This window comes from Photinus pyralis, unplaced genomic scaffold (genome assembly GCF_008802855.1).
Source record: "Photinus pyralis isolate 1611_PpyrPB1 unplaced genomic scaffold, Ppyr1.3 Ppyr1.4_LG8, whole genome shotgun sequence".
Classification (NCBI taxonomy): Eukaryota; Metazoa; Arthropoda; class Insecta; order Coleoptera; family Lampyridae; genus Photinus; species Photinus pyralis.
The window spans coordinates 24,341,197-24,363,490 of record NW_022170819.1 but is presented as its reverse complement, the minus strand read 5'-3'; the positions used below and the strand labels follow the sequence as shown (position 1 = coordinate 24,363,490).

General features: G+C 37.8%; 3 protein-coding genes across 4 annotated transcripts; 2 read left to right on the top strand and 1 right to left on the bottom strand.

The window, feature by feature from the left end:
- On the top strand, positions 1-5,505 carry LOC116178771 (uncharacterized protein K02A2.6-like; the record flags this gene model as incomplete). Its single annotated transcript, XM_031498369.1, is given in 2 exon segments — positions 1-780; positions 3,279-5,505. Coding segments are annotated over 2 exon segments (1,401 nt in total). The 3' UTR covers positions 4,253-5,505.
- Positions 5,506-9,833: 4,328 nt separating this feature from the next.
- Positions 9,834-17,311, top strand: LOC116178770 (dihydrolipoyllysine-residue acetyltransferase component of pyruvate dehydrogenase complex, mitochondrial-like). Of its 2 annotated transcripts, none has more exons than XM_031498367.1 (5): positions 9,834-9,980; positions 10,030-10,157; positions 10,236-11,174; positions 16,587-16,889; positions 16,939-17,311. In XM_031498367.1, exons 2-5 carry the CDS (start codon positions 10,039-10,041, stop codon positions 17,066-17,068), a joined length of 1,491 nt encoding a protein of 496 aa, XP_031354227.1. In that variant the 5' UTR covers positions 9,834-9,980; positions 10,030-10,038; the 3' UTR covers positions 17,069-17,311. The 2 variants fall into 2 exon arrangements, with proteins under 2 accessions (XP_031354227.1, XP_031354228.1); XM_031498368.1 differs by having other exon boundaries at positions 9,842-10,157; positions 10,236-10,798; positions 10,850-11,174.
- A 1,166-nt stretch (positions 17,312-18,477) lies between these two features.
- Positions 18,478-22,287, bottom strand: LOC116178767 (ubiquitin carboxyl-terminal hydrolase calypso-like). The gene is made up of 3 exons (XM_031498362.1): positions 21,483-22,287; positions 20,729-21,433; positions 18,478-19,099 (listed from the first exon to the last, which is right to left on the bottom strand). Exons 1-3 carry the CDS (start codon positions 21,964-21,966, stop codon positions 18,615-18,617), a joined length of 1,674 nt encoding a protein of 557 aa, XP_031354222.1. The 5' UTR covers positions 21,967-22,287; the 3' UTR covers positions 18,478-18,614.
- Positions 22,288-22,294: the final 7 nt, after the last annotated feature.

Below are 22,294 nucleotides of genomic sequence, written 5' to 3'. Positions count from 1 at the left end.
CTTATGTAGGTAAATATGTAATCACATTTAGCGTCAGCCTAGACACAGCCACATAATTCAGCTGGAGGTCAACAGGGACAAGCGGAGGAAGCCGAAGGTGGCTAGTAGTACTACGCTCGAGTGTGGATAAGGAGTTCCAAAATTTTGTTGCATTATTTATGAATTTAATAAAGATGTTCTTTGATTAATCGGATTAATCCAGTAATCACAACAAAATTGGCGACGAGGAACGAGGATGAGCACGATGCAGCCACGCAATGAGTAAGCACGTTTCCACATATCACAAGTTCAAGATCCATCCAATGAAACTATTTTACCTGATTGCTATTGCTCATCGAATATAAATAATCAGCATGACGGAATTAACCCAATTTATCGCTACTTTGCAACAACTACTGGAAAAAGTTAGTAACCCGACCCCGCACCCAGAGACGCCACGTCAGGAAGATAAAGAGGATGCTTCAAAGATACACTTCGACAACTTCAACGGAAAAATAGAGTCATTTACGACGTATATTCAACGACTCGAAAACTTGTTTGACCTCCATCGAATTCAAGCCACTCCTGACGGAAACGCACTGCGAGCCAAGGTACTTCTAAACTGCATTGGCACCCAATATTATCAACTTCTCTGTTCACTATGTTCACCAGATTTGCCTACTTCAAAAACGTATATCGAAATTGTAGATGTTTTAACGAAACATCTATGTCCAAGGCAAAACATAGACGTAGCTCAATTCAATTTTATGAAGAGATCTCAAACAGCAAGCGAAACCATTAGTGAGTATCTAGCTTCCTTAAAGCAATTAAGTATACCTTGTCAATTCAATTGTATACATGATAGTTGTAAACGATCAGTTTCGGCACTTTTCCTACGACCAGTATTCATATGTGGCCTTCGAGATTCAAATATTCGCGAGAGGTTATTAATCGAACAAAAACAGTCATTTGACGAGCTAGTTGAACTTGCGATCACCCTCGAAGCATCAAAGAGGAATAACGAGAATCTTGCGGCAAGCTGTTCATCAACCTTACCAACGGGAGCTATTCAATCAGCTGTGCAAGTTAATGAAGTGAAATCTCACAAGAAAATTCATCGAAACCGCAGCCGTAACAGGAATAGCGATCATGTTCGAAATTCCTCAAACTCTCAAAGTCGCTGTAATTCACAGACACGTAATAAATTCAGTTATCTAGGAATAGGTCACTTATGTTTACGCTGTGCACTGGCAAATCACTCATCACGTGAATGTAGAATCTCGCAAGATAAACTGCATTGCAATTCGTGCAATAAATCCGGGCATGTTGCTAAAGTCTGCATATCTACGTTATTCAAAAATCGGAAGAATCGCAATGCTTCGGTACAATACCTCGATGACCCAATGCCTTCAAGCAGCTCAAGTTCAAATTATGTGCTACAAGTTGTCACCATTCCAAATATTTTGAACACCTCAGTTAACTACACTGACAGAAAGTTTCAAATTGCTGTGCAATTAGAAAATAAGGAATCCAACTTCGAAATTGATTCTGGCAGTCCTGTAACGTTTATGTCGAAGAGCAATTATGATAAATTAAAGCTAAGTGCGGTTATTCAAAGTGCGGACATTCAATTTCGTTCGTTTACACTACAGCCATTCACTCCATACGGAAAAGCGGAGATAAGTGTTCAATATCGTGATATAGGTGCAACACTACCACTTTATATCATTAATCGAAATGTAACGTCGATTTTAGGAAGAGATTGGATGAAAACTCTAGGGTTATCAATAACTCATACAAATCCCAGTGATCGTACACCACAGGAGCCCTACGCAGTTCAACAAGTGCAGTCTCCCAATTCAAATTGTGCGGAAGAAATATTTTCTACGTTTGCAGATCTGTTTAAACCAGAAATAGGATGCATTCCCGGGATAAAGTGTTCGTTACGAATTCGCGAAAATACGAAGCCCATGTTTTTAAAAAACCGTACAGTGCCATATGCGTTACTCGATAAAGTAAATAAAGAGCTTGATAAATTGGAATCACAACAAATAATTACCAAGACTACACACAGCGAATGGGGATCACCTTTAGTAATCGTACCGAAATCAAATAATGAAGTACGGCTCTGCGTAGATTTTAAAGCTACAGTCAATCCAAATTTACACGAGGCAAGATACCCCATCCCATTAATCGAAGATATTTTCAACAGATTACGAGGTGGAGTATATTATTGCACCTTAGATGTACATAAAGCATATTACCACATCAAAATGGACGAAGAAAGCTCAAAAATTCAAGCTATTTCTACGCACCGCGGAGTCTATCTCATGAATCGATTGGCTTTTGGAATTAAAGTCGCACCCAACGAATTTCAACGTATCATGGATGAAACATTCTCACACATTCCAGGCACCGCCGTGTATTTTGATGACATTATTATCACAGGTAGTACAATTGAGGAATGTCGACAGCGGTTAATCACCTGCTTACATAAATTACGCTCGATGAATTTGCATTTAAATCGCGACAAGTGCAAGTTGTTTCAAACGGAAGTGACATATTTAGGGCACACAATCGGGAAATTTGGTATTAAGAAAACGAAGGATAAAGTTCAAGCCATTGTAGATGCGCCACGCCCGATCAACTCCGAACAGGTACATTCCTTTATTGGTCTTACGATGTATTACGCCAAATTTCTACCTGATATCTCGACAAGTACAGCGCCATTACGTGAACTGTTGAAAAAGAACGTTAAATTTGTGTGGACAAATAAATGTGAAAAGGCTTTCAACGACATAAAAACGTTAATATCGAGTGATCGAGTTTTAGTGCCCTACGACCCGTCGTTGCCACTTGTGTTAACGCGAGTCCGGTCGGTATTTCGGGTGTTTTATCTCATGTGATAAACAATGAAGAGCATCCGATTGCTTTTATTTCTCGTGCGTTAACACAAAGTGAACGAAATTATTCCCAGCTTGACCGTGAAGCTACCGCAATATTTTGGTCTGTTAAACGACTTTATAATTACTTGTATGGTCGCAAGTTTACCCTTATTACAGACAATAGACCACTATTCCATATTCTGTCGCCTTCTAAGCAGATACCAGCCATGTCCGCAACACGATTAATTCGGTACGCATCTTTCCTGAGTGCATTCGATTTCGACATAAGTCATCGCCCAGCAAGTATGCATGCAAATGTCGACTATTTTTCTCGTGCAACTAAATCCGGAAGCTTACTAGTTAACGATGAAGACGAACATTCGCAATATTATTCAAACATTGTGCAATTTTTAGATTCCGAACTAATCACGGCTTCAACAGTAGCGAAAGAGACCGCCCAAGATGAAGAGTTATCTGCGTTACTACACTCGATATCAACGTCTCTCGAATACGCTCCGGAATACTCGACACATAAAGGAGTAGTATTACGAGGGAATCGAGTCGTAATACCTACGAGCTTACGCCCTCAAATTTTACAACAACTGCATTCCGTGCATAGCGGGATCACGAAAATGAAAATGATCGCCCGTAACTACGTCTATTGGCATGGAATAGATCGTGACATTGAAAATATCGCCAAATCCTGCGCCGTCTGTGCAAAAATGCAATCAGATCCGGTGAAGGTTCCAATCCATTCGTGGGAAAAGCCTGACGCTCCATGGCAACGCCTTCACATAGATTATGCGGGACCCAAGGATGGTAAATTTTATTTTGTAATCATCGATAGCCACTCAAATTGGCCAGAAGTATTTGCATCGAATAGTGCTCCTAATACAGAATTGACAATCGAATATCTACGAGAAGTGTTTTCGCGGTTTGGCATACCCAGGATTATTGTTTCAGATAACGCCACTATTTTCACTAGCGATCGCTTCACATCTTTCTGCTCGAATAATGGAATCAAACAGTGCTTTTCAGCTCCAGGCCATCCGGCAACGAACGGCACTGCTGAACGAGCAGTACGGACACTGAAGCAAAGGTTAGCTGCATTGGCCGATTCACCGATTCCGCATCACATTAAGCTACACGAAATTTTATTTACGTGGAGGAGCACACCCTTGAATTCAGGATCGACACCAGCGGAACTCATGTTAGGACGACCTATGCGCACCAAATTTGACATTCTACGCCCGGCTCAAGAGAAGACACCATCTGGGAATTTACTGCCAGTAACACGAAAATTTAAAGGTGGGAGAAAGGGTATGTGCACGAAATTACGTAGGATCGGAAAAATGGAAGTTTGGCACCATTTTAGCAGTATATGGTAGCCGACATTATTTAATACACCTTGACAATGGTCATGTGTTAAAACGTCACATTAACCAACTTCGATCGACACAAGTGGAAAAGCCAGAACCGCCAATGCCAACGCCCAATCGCAGAAAAGTATCGTTCGCACCCAACTTGCCCATCGTACACATTTATAACGGGAACCAAAGTGATCCATCAAATAACTTAGTGCCTACACAGCAGGAACGAGAAGTTGGGGAACAACCCGAAGCAGCTACACAGCCCGAACCAGCTGCACAGCCCGAGCCGCAGCTAATACTCCGACGATCAAACAGAATCCGAAACCAACCAGTGTGGATCCAGGAGTATGTCACCAAATAAGACATTTATTTAATTATTTGTTTTTGCTTTTTGTAATTCTTAATTCAAATTGTTTCGACTTCTGCCACTCTATTTAAAGGTGGGAGAATTGTTGTAACCTTATGTAGGTAAATATGTAATCACATTTAGCGTCAGCCTAGACACAGCCACATAATTCAGCTGGAGGTCAACAGGGACAAGCGGAGGAAGCCGAAGGTGGCTAGTAGTACTACGCTCGAGTGTGGATAAGGAGTTCCAAAATTTTGTTGCATTATTTATGAATTTAATAAAGATGTTCTTTGATTAATCGGATTAATCCAGTAATCACAACAAGTAACGTCAAAAACCAATCTATGTTTTGGAAAACTTTAAAATCTTTTAACCAAAGTACTACAAGCAACCCGATAACTATTGAGCAGTGGGAAAATTTCTTCGCTTCCCATTACCCATCTAGGGTTTTAGACAACAATACATATCTGGACGCCTGCCATCCTCTACTGGATGAAGACATCACTATGGAAGAAGTTAACGTGGCTTTAAATTCAACCAAACGCAATAAATCACCTGGAAGTGACAAACTTACATACGAGTTTATCAAGAACCTTCCGATAAATTGGAAATTGTTTTTAGGCTGCCTTTTTAACAAAATATTTGCATCAGGAGCAATTCCGTCTCAATGGTGCACCTCACTATTCTGTATGCACCATAAAAGGGGACCCAAAGCTGACCCCAATAATTATCGTGCAATAGCACTAACAAACTGTTGTTCAAAAATTTTTACTCAAATTTTACTGAATAGACTCAATAGTTGGTGTGAAGAGTTTAGCATTCTTCCTGAATGTCAATCTGGTTTTCGTAAAAACAGAGGATGTACTGATAATATCTTCACCCTCTCATCTGTAATTTACTTTCATCTACGCTTGTCTAAAAGGAAGATATATGCTGCATTTATCGATTTCAAACGCGCTTTTGATAGCGTCAATCATACATTACTGTACAGGAAACTGTATTTGGCTGGTGTAAGTTCCAAAATAGTGAGAATAATCAAAAATTATTATGATAATGCTGTTTTTGCGATCACTTCAAGTGGGTTGCAGAGCAGATTATTTGATATATCATGTGGAGTATTACAAGGTGAATCACTGAGTCCTCTCTTATTCTCAATATTTATTGGAGACATAGAGAACTACTTCAGGAACTGTGGCCACTCTGGTATAAACATTGATAACTACACGGACTTAATTCTACTACTCTATGCCGATGATCTAGTCATTCTGGCGGACTCACCTGTAGACCTTAATGGAAAACTGGTTTCTCTAGCAAAATATTCTGCTGAAAACATGCTCACAGTAAATACTGAGAAAAGCAAAATTGTAATTTTTAGGAATGGTGGATTTGCTGCTTCATCAAGTAATTCATTTTACTTTAACGATACACGACTTGAAATTGTTAATAGTTTTAGCTACCTTGGTGTAACCTTTTCGGCCTCTGGCAAATTTTCTAAAATGTCTTCCTTGACAAAGACTAAAGCAAAAGGAAGTATAGGTTCCGCCATGCAACTTCTTTCAAAAAATAAAATAAACTCCTGGACCACGAGAGAAACACTGTACCATTCTATTGTAATTAACTCTCTAGCACACTGCGTTGGCATCTGGGGACTTAGATATCCCGATGTAATTGAAAGAGTTCAAATCTCTTATTACAAGCAACTACTAGGCTTGAGCAAAACAACTCCAGATCACCTTATTCGCTTAGAGACAGGCTCATGCCCGTTATTTGTAATTGCTATAAAAGCTGCGCTTTCTTGGTTACACCGAATATATGGAATGCCCAACGGTAGACTACCCAAAATGTGCCTTAACCGTCTGCTACATCTAGACTCAGCTAATACCACTGTATCTAATAAAAATCTCACTCTTAATTGGATAACTCAACTCAAAGATGTATTCACAGAGCTAGATTTACTCCATGTGTGGACTGAACTGACAACAGGGAACGTTAAACCACACATAAGTGCAGTTGTTGAAAAATATAGAAGTTACTCATTTGATAAAGATATCTCCCAACTTCAATTGTCCACGTACGCATTATTTACGCGTTTTTTTTCATATGATGGTAATACGTCTAATTACCTAACCTTTAAGTTACCCATACACATGATACGATTACTTTCGCAAATAAGGCTATGCTCAAGGAAAGTGATCACCTTCAAAATACAACAAATTACCTACAGAATATACACAGACGAGATGTGCACCCTTTGTAATCTTAATGATATGGAAACTCTAGAGCACATAGTTATTAAGTGTCCTATGTTTCAACCATACCGGGATGCTTATATCAGCCATATTAAATCTGTTCAGGACCTTTTGGACAATCTTAACAACGAGTCTACACAAATCACCCGATCACTTTTTAATTTTATTACCCAAAGTCTAAGACTACGATCCTTTATCATGAATGAATAATTGTTTTCGTTTATCTTGGACCTAAATTTTTTTTTTTTTTTTTTTTTTTTTTGTATGAAGATGTACTAAAATTAAGTTAAAACTATGTAAAACTATACTGGTAGGTACATTACAATAGGTAGTTACTATTATTATTATTTTCCTTTGTAAGCTTGATTAGTGTTTGGTAGTGTAGGTATGTTAGTTTAACGCTAAACCCTGCAATAAGTTTTTTTGTTAAGAAAACTACTAAATGCAATAAAAAAAAATTAATTAAATTAATTATACATTTTACTTTAAGCAGCACCTTTATTCACAGAATTTATCAGTTATTAAGAGGAAAGTTTAAGCTGCGTATGCGCGCATTTGAGTTTCAATACGGGTGCTACGTTTAGTTTTATTAGAAAGTTGTCGGCGAATGCTCAGGTTTGTTTTTAGCGCATTTCAAAATAAAAAAAATGCGCCATTGTGGCCACTTTGTCCGTCCGTCCGCTCGTTTTGAGACGCTACTAGTTTTTTATCTTAAGAGCTATTGTTCTACTTTTTTCGCTATTTGGTTCGTTATGGTGTCGAGTCTTGTACCAAGGAAGGAATTTTTTCTGTACCGCTTACAAAAAAAGTTATTGTAAAAAAAACAAAAAACCGTTTTTTACATGTTCCATAATTTTACACTTTTGCCGTTTATTAACGATCCTAGAGATCGTTTATAATTTTGCATTGCTGTCTGTCATCTGCCTGTTGGTCTGTCCGTCTGTTCTTTTGTCTGTCTGTCCCTCTATCTGTCCGTGTGACCGATAACTTTGTTTAGAAATGTCTGATCGCTCTTACATCTCCGTTAGTTATGAACGGAATTGCATGAAATTCAATATGGGCATAGCTTTAGCCATATAATACGCAATGCCAAAAGTTGAGTCGAATCGATTCAAAATTCACAGTGCCGTTTTCGCATCTCGGCCATTTCTAAACCGAATTGCAAACTTTTGTTAATTATAAAAGTATTTACATGATATTTTATACATAGCCACTTGGAATAAAAGTAAATTTAACGTCAATTTCAAAATTTGGTTTTGCGCATGCGCAGTGCCAACTTTCTTATTTATGGAGGGATTTAAATGAAATTTGATACATAGCCACTTGGGATAAAAGCAAATTTAACGCCAGTTTCAAAATTTGGTTTTGCGCATGCGCAGTGCCAACTTTCTTATTTATGGTGGGATTTAAATGAAATTTAGCCACTTGGAACAATAGAAAATCTAACGTTAGCTTCAAAATTTAGGTTTGCGCATGCGCAGTTTCAACTTTCTTATTTAGTAAAGCATTGAAATGAAATTCTTCTTATAAACTGAAATTGAAGTAGGACATCAAAATGGATTGCACATTATGCAACGCTATCTTTCATATTTGTGGCCGGATTTTTACAATTTTAACAAAAGTTGCATCTTACAAATAGGAAATGAATGCAAGTTGAAATGCGCTTTATGTAAATCGTTTACGATTACTTTTTAACTTGTTTTATTATATATGCGCCATGTTTGTTTTTATTAGAACCGACATGTATAGTTACTGTTATGGTTAAAATTTCAAGATAAATAAGAAAATTGACATTGTGCAGTCTGCGCATGCGCACATTTGAATTTTACTATACGCTATACACCTAAGAAGTATCTGTGACTAAAGTTTTAAAAAGTAAGACGCACGAACAGAGGGACGGACGCACAGAGAAAGTAGCTATTCTTTGAAAATGTGCTCAAAATTGACACTATTAAAAATGCACCAAGACCAACAAATTTGTCACAACTATTTAGATTCAATTCATTTTTATAGTTTTTGCCCATATAATATATATAGGATGTGTTAAACACATTGTAGGTACATTTGAAATTGTATGCTAAGGCACATTTTGACGAGACATTTCTTACAAATTGAACGACAAGCTCTTGCTATCATATTTGGTGTAATAGTATATTATTTTAATAGCTGTCATGAAGATCCAAGTGAATTACAGTCATTACATGCGAGTAGAATACTGTACTTTATCCACAACTGCCTCATATATATGGTTTAGTTTTGAAATTCGTGTAATAATTGTTGGACGATTGAATTTGAAATTCACCAAGGCAACCGTGTCACAAGATTTTGACAAGTTGTGATGTAGCATGCTGGTAGCACAGCCCTTGCACAGCCATCTATAAATATATTTAGTCCAAGATAACAACAGGCAGAGCATATTTTAAACTATAAAGTAGGCGACACTAGTGCCGCCTAGTAAAGACTTTTTATTGCCCAGTAGTGAGTAAGGAAACCAGTGGCAAAAACTTTTGAGCTTTCAAAAGCAAATTTTACAATGGAGTGGAGCCCCCAGTATGGCACACTGATGCTGGGTTCAGTGCCGCCTAGTGGAAGTTATTTAAAATATGCTCTGACAACCAGGGTAGTCCTCTTCTATCAAGTATGTAATAAAATGTTCTAGCTGAACTATGCTACGTCTATTCATTTTGCTTATTCATAATAAGCAAAGCTAAGAAAAGAAATTCCATACTTTTCGGATGAGCTGCATTGGCTGTGAACGAAATGTTTTTTCCTAATTACCTTGTATATTTAAGAGGCATATTTCATACTATTCTTCATTTTCCCTACTTCTACTTCTACTGTAAACTGGAAGGCGCTTTTATAAGCGCCGGTATTAATTTTTGAATTTTTAATCAACCGGTAATCGATTGAATTAAACCCCTTTTTTGCGTTTTTATCAGCTTTTAAAGATAAAAACGATCTTGACCTACACGAATCCATTTGACGGTCACGCTCCGAAAATTTGACATTTCCGTGATCACTTTTGATCAGGTGGTGGAGTTGAAAGACGTGATAAGTCGTCAGAGGAGATACGAAAAAAAAACTTAAAAGTCTTCTAAATGACCTAGAAGAGTGCTGCTGTTGCATGCTGTGTCCAGTTTAATATCCAGTATTAATTTTGTAAATTAAACCTTATAGTTTCATTTTCCAAATTCCAGTTAGTAATTATGCTGCGAACTGCCGTTGTTAGAGGTAATTTACTTCGCCAGCCGATAAAAAAGGCGATCCGATCGAATATTACGAGGACTTTCACTGTTGAGGCTTCAAAGAGAAAACATTTTAATAGGTATGTAAATTACTAGATTGAGTTTTACATAACCGCTCTATTTTTAACCTATAATGTGAATTGGAAATTACTTTTCAGCAAGGTCTCCTTATTGCAAACAGAAAAACATTTAATATGGCAACAGCGAATTTTAAGGAGGTACTCCAGCAATCTTCCGGCACACACGAAAGTCACGCTTCCTGCATTGTCTCCTACGATGAACATGGGTAACATCGTCAGTTGGGAGAAGAAAGAAGGTGACAAGCTGCAGGAGGGCGATTTACTAGCCGAAATCGAAACAGATAAAGCGACTATGGGGTTTGAAACACCAGAGGAAGGGTATTTAGCGAAAATATTAGTGCCAGCGGGCTCCAAAGAGGTCCCGATTGGAAAATTAGTGTGCATTATTGTAGAAAACGCAGCTGATGTTGCTGCATTTAAGGATTACAAAGATGACAGCGCACCAACAGGAGCAGCACCTTCTCCTGCACCACCCTCCCCCGCTCCACCTACTCCAATGCCACCTCCTCCTGCTTCACCTCCACCACCTACAGCAATTCCACTCGTCCAGCCATCTCCAGCAGCCGCAGGGGATCGAGTGTACGCTAGCCCCATGGCGAAGAGATTAGCGGAACAACGTCAAATCCGGTTGGAAGGCAAAGGTAGCGGATTGTTCGGTTCGATCACATCAAGTGACCTCGATAAACTTGCAGTCGCCGTATCTGATGCGGCACCGGCCGCTAAACCGAAGACCGTTGTCGTTCCAGCCGGTGCGGCCTACATTGATATTCCACTCACCAATATGAGATCTGTCATCGCCAAGAGATTGCTAGAGTCGAAAACGACCGTCCCTCACTACTACGTCACTGTCGATATTAATATAGATAAACTACTCGCCCTTCGTCACAAGATCAACAAGAAGAATGAGAAGCACGGGCCTAAAGTTAGCGTGAATGATTTCGTTGTGAAAGCGACTGCGCTTGCATCCGTTGCTCATCCTGAGGTCAACAGTGCGTGGATGGGAACGGCGATACGACAGTAAGTGTACATGTCTGTGCATGTTTCACTAGTTCAATCATTGAATTTATAACTATCAGATGTGTGGGTTATATGACAAGAATTGTGACGGTTTGCAGGAGTTTAAATTTTAAAACGTAGATGTCTACCATCAAGAGAAAAGTACAGTGGCGATATTAGAGTGTTTAATTTTTGATTGGTTGTTGAGATTGGCGGCCATGTTGCATCAAGTATCACTGCTATTCATTTAGAAGTTGACATAGGAATTTGCTTGTAGTGTATTTCCCAATTTCTTACTTTTAAATGACAAAATCTCTTCATGCTCCGCTAAAACTGGCTTATGTGCATCGCATTTAAACAACCACTCATTTTAAAGTAATTAACAATTTTTCTTATTGTTGGAACACATATTTCACAGAAAATGAGAGTCCTTAACCTGTTACCGGCACTATCAACTTTTTCTTCAGTTGTGCAATGCACACGGACGAAAATACAAATACAGAAGTCAAAGCAATCACAATCAAATTAATTATAATGACAGCCAGATCTTCATTTGTTTTAAGAAGTTATTTTGGTTGCATAAAATTAGGCGTCCTTCAGAAGAGATTTTGTCAATCTAAAAGTAGGCCTAGGGAAAAACAATGCACGCAAATCCCTGTCTACTTTTAAATGAATATCACTGTATACTATTGTATTCTATAGTGTATGCAGCACATTATTTAATTATTTATTATTCCTCTCATGTTCTCTGGGCCCTCAGCAGGCTTTCACCCAATTACAGAGTGACCCGCATAATGCTTTTTAGAGGCGCATTGTGTGTTGCCTACTTCTAATTTGAATTTTCATTGCAACATGGCCCCTGGGCTCGTATTGTTGCCATTGTCTTTATAAGGTCACTAGAAAAAGAGTCTGATCTTCCTCAGTTACTATACAGAAATCTGTAATGAACCATAAACAAATTCATATCTTTCAAAATCCTCATCTAGAGCACTCTAAAGCTAAGCCCTTAACAGAGCCGTCTAGACTTACATAACTTGGATGAGTGCATAAAGGGTTCATAGCATATGCATTCCAGATTTTCTGGAAATCGTCCGAAGGTTCTGGAAATCCTTCTAAACGCTTTTCAGAGCCATCGAAGAATCTTAGCGATTTGCTAGTTTCATAAAAAATGTTCCAAGACATTCTAGGGCCCCTCTTTTTTACCAAAGTGTGGATATACTTTCTATAGCTTCTGTCTTGTATGGAGCATTTCTTTTTTTTCTGTATTTTTAAATGGATGGCAATGCTGCGCTACCAACCTAACATACATTGGCATCTTGTATTGGCAGCAATATGTTTGTCTTCATGGTTCATTGAATTTTTGAGATATTTTTACAAAATCAAGAACCGAAAATTCTATGTAAAGCAAACAAGTTGTAAATCAGCATATGCATGATTAAAGCGCATTTTTGGTAATGCAGGTGAGTATTTTATTAGCGAAGTTTAAAATTATCGATCTCACGAGTAATTTTGGCTGCGTTAAATAATTAATTTTATTTAATTTCAATTGACGGTACGTCTTCATTTTGTAAAACAAATCACAAAGTAAATAATAAGTTTTTATACTGGTAGCGCTATCTAACGGTAAAATTATAGCACCTACGAAACCCATCGTCGGCCTCATACGAAAACCTTGTAACTCCAAAAATTTCAATTTTACAGGGCAATAAAAAAACTATTTCTTTTTTTTCAGAGTTAAAAATTGAAAGATGTTAGGTATCAAATATGAAGGTAAAATTACTGTCTATCTTAATATGAATATACACAGGTATTTAAAAAAAACGATGTAAATGGAGGAGATACGTGGTTTTATTATAAAAAGGCGCCATGGACGGGACTTACAAGGTATTCGATTTTAGGAGTTACGAGGTTTGCAAATATTATGTGCAGGTGATAATGGAGTTACGCAACTTTCATATTTATTTTTATTGAAATCAAAAGGATAAGCAAGAAAACAAAATGGTTAATGAAACAATGTTATCTTTAATTATTATGTTTGTAGAAAACTAATTAGTATTGTAAGGTATATTATCATAAAAATCGCGATAATCCGCCATTACGTACTCTTTTAAGGCCTGCAGATGTTCAAATTTGTCGGATTTAATCTTTAGTCTTTCGCTGTAAAGCGGTAGGATGTCAATTTTGGGATTTTTATTTATGCGTACAGGAAGAAGTTTCCATTCATGGGAGTGCCTAAGTTTGTATTCAATCTCACAAGTTGGTTTATACTTGATGGCGCGTAGGTCCTGCACTGTGGGATCCCCAGCTTTTTTCCCGGGTCTTATGGAAGCGAGGAATCCTAATTTTGCATAGTTTAGGAAATAATCATGGGTTAAGTAGTGTACTTTGTACGGTTCTGGATTTTGTCTTGCCTGTAAGCAAACGTCAATATAGTCGGCGGGAACATTTATTTTTCTTTTTCTTAAGACCCGTTCTATTGAAGAATGAATACTATCGGCCTCCATTTGGGTGTGGCCACGTTCCAAGTATTTTTGTACAATAGTTATTTTTTTTCTGTTGCAATGTAAAGCAAAGCATTTGAAAGAACGGAATTTCTATTCTGTCCAGCGCAACCATCACTGTAAAGAATAATTTCCTCCCCCTCAATTAAATTTGTCGACTCTTTTCGTATAAAGTTGCAAATTATTGTAGTGAATTCATTTGCCCCCACAGAACCCTCTGTTTCATTCCATATGAAGCAGAATGCTTCTTTGGTTTTTATGTTATAAATTGTGAAATTATGCACAATTAGTTTTTTCTTGTAATAAAGGCTCGACACATTTGAGTGTGGGGCCAGTAAAACTGATTGTAGATCCATAGTGTACACTTTATTCCTTTCGTCAGTTTTATCTTTGGCTTTCTCTTCTCGGGCTTCTTTCTTCTTTTCCTGGTGTACCCTATAGATAGCCTCTTCTAGATTTCCCATTTGGTTTGAAACACAGATGTTGCACTCGTCTTTCTTAGGGGTAAATAAAGCTAGGTTCATATCATCAAAAGTGTACGAAAACAATGTTTTTGACACCGGCTCTGTCCCATTTTCTTTGCACCAATTAGTGCTGTATTCACCGTACAGGTGCATTTTGGAACGCCAAATTGGTTCAAGATATAATTTTTGGGTAGTTGCGCGACAGTAGTGGGACTCCAACTTCGGTAAAGCCGCAAAGAAATTCTTGAGGCACAATTTCCTTTCCTCAAATACATTCTTTCTTAATTTTTCTTCTTTTCCTTGTTCCACTAACATTTCAGCTTGAGTTTCCTCGCTATTATTCATCAGATGTTCATGGTGCACTTCCTTCGTCTTCCAATCCCTCACTGTCCATTCACCGACACTTAAAGTATTTAAGAACATTTTTTTACACACTTTATATTTTACGTCGTCTTTTTTCAAGTAATAATTGAAACTATTTTTCCTTCTTGATTCGTGGTCATTTTTTCTATGCCTCTGCCGTTTAGTGTCGTCAACACTCATAAGCATCGCAACAAAAACTTTCTTTGCACTTTTTTCAAGTTTCCAGAAGCGGTTAAATATTTTCAGTCTGTCGTCTTCCGAAAAAATTGTACAAAAAAACGATGACTTAGATTTCATACCTTTGGTAGAAATTTGGCAATTACAACGCTCTTGTAGATTTTTTTTTGGTTTGGATATCTTGTAATTCCATTTATTTTCAATTTTTTTCTTTCCATAGTATTCTAAGCCCTTTTGTCGTTTTATTTTATTATCATTATCAAACCATTCATTTTGATTCACGTGCCTAGTTTTCTTTCTTTTCCGTTTTTCCTCATTTGGCTGTTTTTCCCTACTGACAGATGGGGTGTCTTCCTTTTCATCAATAGCATCTGTAGGCGTGGATTTAGATGAACTTTCTGATAACTCGTCTGATGACTCTCCTGTCAAGTAATCAGGATCTGTGGTTTCCGCGACGGAAGGTCCAGGGTGTGAATGTTGTTCAATTTCTACTCCTTCATTTAAGGAGGAGATTTCCAACGGCTCATTGATAGCTTCTAAGAAGTTACTATCAATTGAAATATTCTGCACATTTTCTGGCAAAAGATTTGTGATTTCAGACAATTCAGGTTCAATTGAAATATTATTCTGCACATTTTCTGGCAAAAGATTTGTGATTTCAGACAATTCAGGTTCAGTTACTTCAGTATCATGCGTAAGGTCCAAATCAAAAACGTTATTAAGAGTAGTATAGACTGGTTGGTTGGTGGCGATTTCAGTTACGTTACTTGGAGCTAGGAAAATAATGTCCTCTTGTAAGGCCAATTGCAGAATCTTTTTGCTGCGCGACATCTGCAAAAATTTCCATTTGTACACTCACATAATTCTTTAGTATAAACTGTATAAACGCCTTTAAAACAGGAAGTATGTATGATGAAAACATTGTTTACATTTAGGTACATAATATTCTCACAATACTCGAAAAATGTTACTGGTCCTATTGGTTCTTATTTTGACTGCTGATCATCCTAAAGATACTATTCACTCGTTCCATACATTTTTAAATTGAAATTAAACGACACCAACGTCTCGTGAGTCATCAAAAGTATTCCATATAACTGGCATTCTGAACACATTAACATTTTCCACATAACCATTGCACAAATCCTACATTTATAGTAAAATAATTCAGTATAGATTGCTTACCTCTTAATATTTACTTTAAGCAACGCACATCACTTATTTACTGAAAATGCAGCTGATTACCGTTGACATTCAAAATATGGAGTTACGCGGTTTTCGTGTTGGTGTATGACAAGTATGGAGTTACGAGGTATTCTATTTATTGAATTACAGGAAACATTTTTAAAATAGAAATTTGACGGTTGTACCACATGTTGAATTAATTATTTAGCAACAGATGACGCTTAAATCTCAATTTTGCCCTAAAATGGACTTACGAGGTTTTCGTATGAGGGCGACGAATATCGAAATTATTTTCTTCAATTATCGATCTCATAAGTAATCTAACTCAAAATAGACTAGTGCCTGCACATCTACACTATAGCAGAAAGCTTTTAGTGAAAATTTGAAGTCTCTAGCTATTGTAGTTGTGGAGATCTAACGCGGACAGCCGGCCTGCCAGCAATGACGAATATAATAGCGTATTTTTTTCAAAAATGCGCTAAAAATTCCATCCTTTTGTCTGTTGTGATTCCTGAAGAAACGACTGACCAAACAATCCATTTTGAACCTTAGGTTTTTAGGAAAAAAATTCTTGTTTTGGTCACTTCTACTACCCAGTCTTAACTGTTACACCCTGTATACCTTCAAATTGTAAAAACAAATGGAAAGTAAGCGTTTAAATTGAACAGAGTCCTCTAACCGACACAAATGAAATTTTCCAAGGTGAACTTTGTGAACGGAATATAAGAACTGGCGGTTACTAGGTACAGTGATGTGGACGTGAGCGTCGCAGTCTCCACCCCCACCGGCCTTATAACACCGATTATCTTCCGTGCCAATAGCAAAGGCATTAACACCATCAGTAAAGAAGTTAAGGAATTGGCGGGAAAAGCGCGCGAAGGCAAACTGCAGCCGGCCGAATTTCAAGGCGGCACAATCTCCGTATCCAATTTGGGAATGTACGGCGTGACCCACTTTACCGCCATCATTAATCCACCGCAGAGCGCGATTTTGGCAATCGGCGGTAATCAAACGCGTCTCATTCCGGATGACAATTCCGAAAAAGGGTAATCTATCGACAGAGTTTTATTTTTAAATAATCGCCCTTAATTTCAGCTTCAGGAAGGCGCACTTTATAAGTGTGACGTTAAGTAGTGATCACAGGGTGGTCGATGGCGCGAAAGCTGCCGAGTGGTTGGGCGTGTTCCGAGAGTACCTCGAAGATCCGGAGATGATGATCTTTTAGTTCAATCTACATTTAATTGTCGGTTCATTTTAAAAAAATTAAACTAAGGCTAAAGTTGGATAGATACGAAACCGTCTGCTTCATATACATATTTATTTACATTTTGTTTGCATTTTGCACTGTCTAGCCCTTTTAGAACAATTTTGTATATACTCTCGAATGGGATAATTATGCTGTTCAGCAGCTAAACTGAGTTGTAGACATCTGTAACTTATTTGTAAATAAAAGTAATTGTTTGATGTTTATCTTTTCCGTCAGTGAAATGTGAAATAGTAGTGTTTGTTAGCACGTTACCAGAGTTGTAACAGGTGGTTACTTTGCTATTTCAAAAATTTTATTTAGACTTTGTATTTTGGTAAATATAGGAAAATTTATACATATACCGCTTCATAGCGAACATGAACAAAAGTATCTCTGTAAATAAAAAGCGATAACAACGCGTACATTTTCGATATAAAAATAATAATGATAATTTAATTTAGACTTTCTAACTGTAGGTATAGGGCAAGTCCACATTAAATAGAAATACCCGTATATTGCATTTTCGGATTTTCCAGTAAATTCTAGACATGTTTCATTTAACTGTCCAATACCTAGCTATTAGTGGAATCCAAATAAAAATTTAATTAAAAGAAAAACAAATTTATAAATGATTAACATTCAATCACACCAGTGAGCGAAAGTGGCACCAACCTGGATGTGAAGTCAGTGGAACGGACGGACTCCAGCGCCATCAGTAGGAAAAAAGCCTTGCTTCTGGCAGAGCTCTGAGGTTTGGCACAATAGACAGACGGTTAAAGAAACGGCTTAGTCCAGAATTCGTCAGGTGGATACGTCCAGAGGTGACGCAACAAAGAATAAATTAATTAGCGGTAGCTACTGGAAATCTTTATAATTAGCGGAAGAAAGATAGCAAACGCTTTTACCTCTAAAAATAATGGTACGATATCGCAAAATGTACGAGAGTACAGCGAAAATTGCCAAAAAGTGATTACGTTCCAAAACATCAAAGCAAAAAGATCTTCTCTAAACTTTACTTTTATAAAATTCGTCCATACAATGGAGGGATCCAGCCGCACCGCGTATTCGTGTAATTGATCTTAAAATTTAACTCAATTAACCGCGCTTCTAATGAAACCACTCAGGACTGGTTCAAATGCGATTTACTGCAACTCATTTAATTAGCTACCGTTAATTACATTTTGTCAAGATAATAAGTTGATAATTGTGTAACACTGAATGGCCTTGCAGTCTTAATGTTCGTTTTGAATTAACATGGGAAATTAAAATCGTAGAGTAAAGACATTGTGGCAAAATTCGTACTACCCACTGATCCATGCTACTGGAGTTCTCCGAGTTATTCCTGCCATTAAAAAGTTAAACCAATATTTATTATATAAAATTTATATTTCACAGGACATTCTAAAATTAACAAATATAACAATAATATACACAATTATTGTATATCCACAAAATTGGATTGTAATAAATAATTAAAAATAGTAGGTAATAAATACTGTTGTGTCCGGTTAATAATGACTGTTGACTACTTTCGCCGTTTCACCTTCGATCTACCCTTTTTCTTTTTATGATTGCTTTCCTGTTTCTTTATACTTTTCGAATTTTTCGGTACCGGCAGCGCCCCGCCCGGCCTCTTCGGCGTTAGGAGGTGCTGTTCGACCAAGTCGGCCAATTTACCTTGTTCCGCCAGCATCGACAGAAACGTGCATACGAATTCGTCGTAATTGTGCGTACGTCTACAGTCGTCCACCCTGTACTTATTTTGCTTGTCGTTCTCGTCCTTTAGGCTAATTTCGCAGATACAAATTTCGTTCTCGAGATTTCGCAGTAAAGCTAGTAGGTCTTGGGGCGCGAACGTGTGCGGTTCCAGGAATTCTGGGTTCTTTTTTTCGGCGACGACAGTGTCTCCGTCGCTCGTACGCACGCGTGCGTGTCCGGTGTTCGACAGGCATTTCTTGTTACAGGTCGGCGCGGCCTCGTTAGTTTGACGTTTGCCGTTAATGTTCACTACTGAAATGCATTCTATTAGACCCATTAAATGACGTTCCAAGGTTCTTTAACTCCAAGTACGCTAGCGGAAAGAGGTGGGTCAAACAAGGTAGGTTTTTCGGGATAGTGAAGTATGTACCTAAGTTATTGAGATTCCTTTTGTAGGGTCCAGTAATGACGATTATGCTTGTCCGCCAGGAAAACACGCAAAGATAAATAATAATAAAAAATTTCTTTGTTGACTATAACTGTTAAAATTTGCTTTCATAAGTTATAATAAATACTTAAATAAAGAAATAAAAAAGACTGCGCAGGCGCGATCCTTTTCTTGACGTGTGTTTTCAATGTGCTTTTATACTAAGCATCTTCAGCTAAAATTTCAAAAAGGTGGTCCACAAATAAAAAAAATTAGATCTGCACATGCGCAATCAATATTTTGACTTGCGCGTCCATTTTCCAATTATTTGGAGTACGTACTTTCTGGTAAAATTTCGGAAAAATCCAGCTACACTTTAGAAAATCTGCACTGCGGAATCCATTTTGTACACGTTATTTCAATTTGACTTTATAAGAAGCATCTTAGGCTAGAAACGCACCGCACGCAACATTTTGTTTTGCAACGTTGCCAGACATTTTGTTGCGCAGTCGCAGTTTCCAATCCATTTTGTACACGATATTTCAATATTTAACCGTTATTATTATTATTTTGTTCTGTATAATAAAAATATAGACGACGTCATACTTCTATCCCCACTCCACCAAATGGTAGAAGGCGATAGACCTCATGCAGTCCGATTTGTCGCTGCATATGTTTCTTTCTTCATCCCATGCAAGCTGCAGAAATTGCGTCTAGCGATACGAGAAAGGGAGGGAGCCCTCTAATGTGATGTTTCTGTATATGAGTGGTTCAACTGTTCCCGTGGAGTACGTACCTAATACAGTCCGATTCTTCGGTGTATCTGTTGCCTGCTCGTCTCGTGCGGATCTTAGTTTCCTAATTACCATTTCCTCTATTTAAAATATGTTTTACTTGGGCAATAATCTACTTCAATCTGAATACTTGCAATTGGCATTCTCACATGTACGCTTCTTTTTGTACTAAATTGATTTATCATGTTTTCCACTTGCATTTATGAGGTCTCATTTACGTGTTTTTATGAATTGTTTAACTTAATAAACTGCATTTAATCCGATTACCTCATTTTTATCGTACAAGAGATGTTTTATTTGTGAATTTTTCTCATTTGCATTTTGTTGTTATTGATTTACATCATGTATTTTTGTGGGCGGTGCCGAGGATTTTGTCCCGTAGAAGGTTTCCCTGGCATTGCCTTGTTGTATGCGTAATATATTTATTTGTTCTTATCTTTTATTGAGCACAAAATTCTGCATTTTATTCAATTCCCCTCCCGATTATGTCTCATGTCCCAACACAGACAAGAACCGATTACACAACGTAGAAGTTCATTCATACCCTTCATATTGAGCGGCCTGCTAACGAGTTTCAAAAGTACCAGGAAACGTCTATAGTTTCAACTTGAAAGTTAGGTCGCTCTGCTGGTAGTTTTCCCCTTTTTCCCATGCAACACTTTACGTAAAGGAATCTTTGATGGGAAGAGGATCTAAGGATGCTACTTTTACTACACTTACTTGGTTTGGAAAGATCCTTATCTTCATTTGCGACTCGAATGACGACAAACCTTTTAAAGTCCTTCGAAAGGGGACTGTTTTGAGAAGCAGCCCAATTCCACGCTTGGGTTGGCGAATTAAATGCGGATCCCACTTCTGACGATGTATCCGTACTCGAGGTACTTGGTGCGGGAGATGTCTGAATGGTGAGGGGCGTTGAGTAGTCCAAAGGGCAGAGCATCACCTTATCTTTCTTTGGTTCCGCATTCATTTTTTCAATCGTCGACGTTACAGACGGTTCAACAACGTTAGGAATCTGAGCCGACTCATCTTCATTACCCGCTTCTTTTTTAGGTTTAGCCTCGGGCTCCTCCTTTTCGCATTTGTCGACATGCTTAATCTTCATCAGCTGCTGTAACGCGTCTAGAACGATCTGCTTGTTGGTTTTTAACATTTTCAGCTTGTGTGTGATGGCCAATCGACGATCGGGTACGACAGCCATTAAATTAAATCTAATGTCGTGGTATTGCTCGCCCGCTGAAATTCCCAGACGTTCGCTCATGACACTTCTGAATTTCTCCGTCCAATCGCCTACATCGTTCCAGGGGCCGTGATCAATGGGAAACGGCTTCAAGCCGTCCAATTCGAAGAGTCTGCCGTTTATAGGTACAAAGCTAACAAAATGGAAGGCTTCCCCGGTAAATCGACCAGTTGTAACACCACTACCTAAAATGATAGTTTTAAAAACAGTCCATATAAAACAACACAGTTTTACTTTTGTCCAATCTCCTTTTTGCCTGAGGTATCGCATGCGAATTGTGTGCACAAGCTAGTTCTGGAGTATTTCCAATAGCCCACCCTTTATTTTCCGGAGACATGCCGTGCGTGTGAGTCTTTAGTCTACTTAAAGTTTCTCCCAGATGTATATTGGGGCAATTTAGTAAAATAGAAATAAGAGCGTGTGTGGCACAACTATTGGGTACCATTTGCTGGGCAAAAAATATGTTATTCACGATATCTTCTTCTTTTACAAATATTTCGGTTTGTTCTACGATTTTACGTCTTGATCTGCGTTCTTCAATCCAACGAAATAGGAATATGAAGCCATAAACGGGACTGTCTAAGGGTTTATGTAAATCATAAATTTCTTCGACTTGTACACCTTTTACACCAAAGTCTTCTAAAAGTAAGGTAAATAAACCTGGGTCGCTTTCTAACTCAAGCCAGCCTTCAGTCAATTCTTTTATATCAACGGGCATTTTTACGTAAACTATATAAAAATAAAGTATATAATTTAAAAAGCTGTGTATAATTTTTCAGTTACAATAAAATTTGAGGTTATGTTTGTAGTAGTTCAGAATATTGTTTGGTACTTGATTTAGAAGTTTACTTTAGAACTATTACAGTCCCAATAGAACTACAGCTCATAATGCTCTCGCCAAACATTTCCAAATTGAAAATGGTGTATTTTTGGAGGGAAATCCACCAATATGTTTCGCTTTAGACTAAAATAGGCCTCCATAATAAGCACTTTTTTTATCCTTGACAAATAACCAACTATTATAGAACAGAACAATTTGCATTATG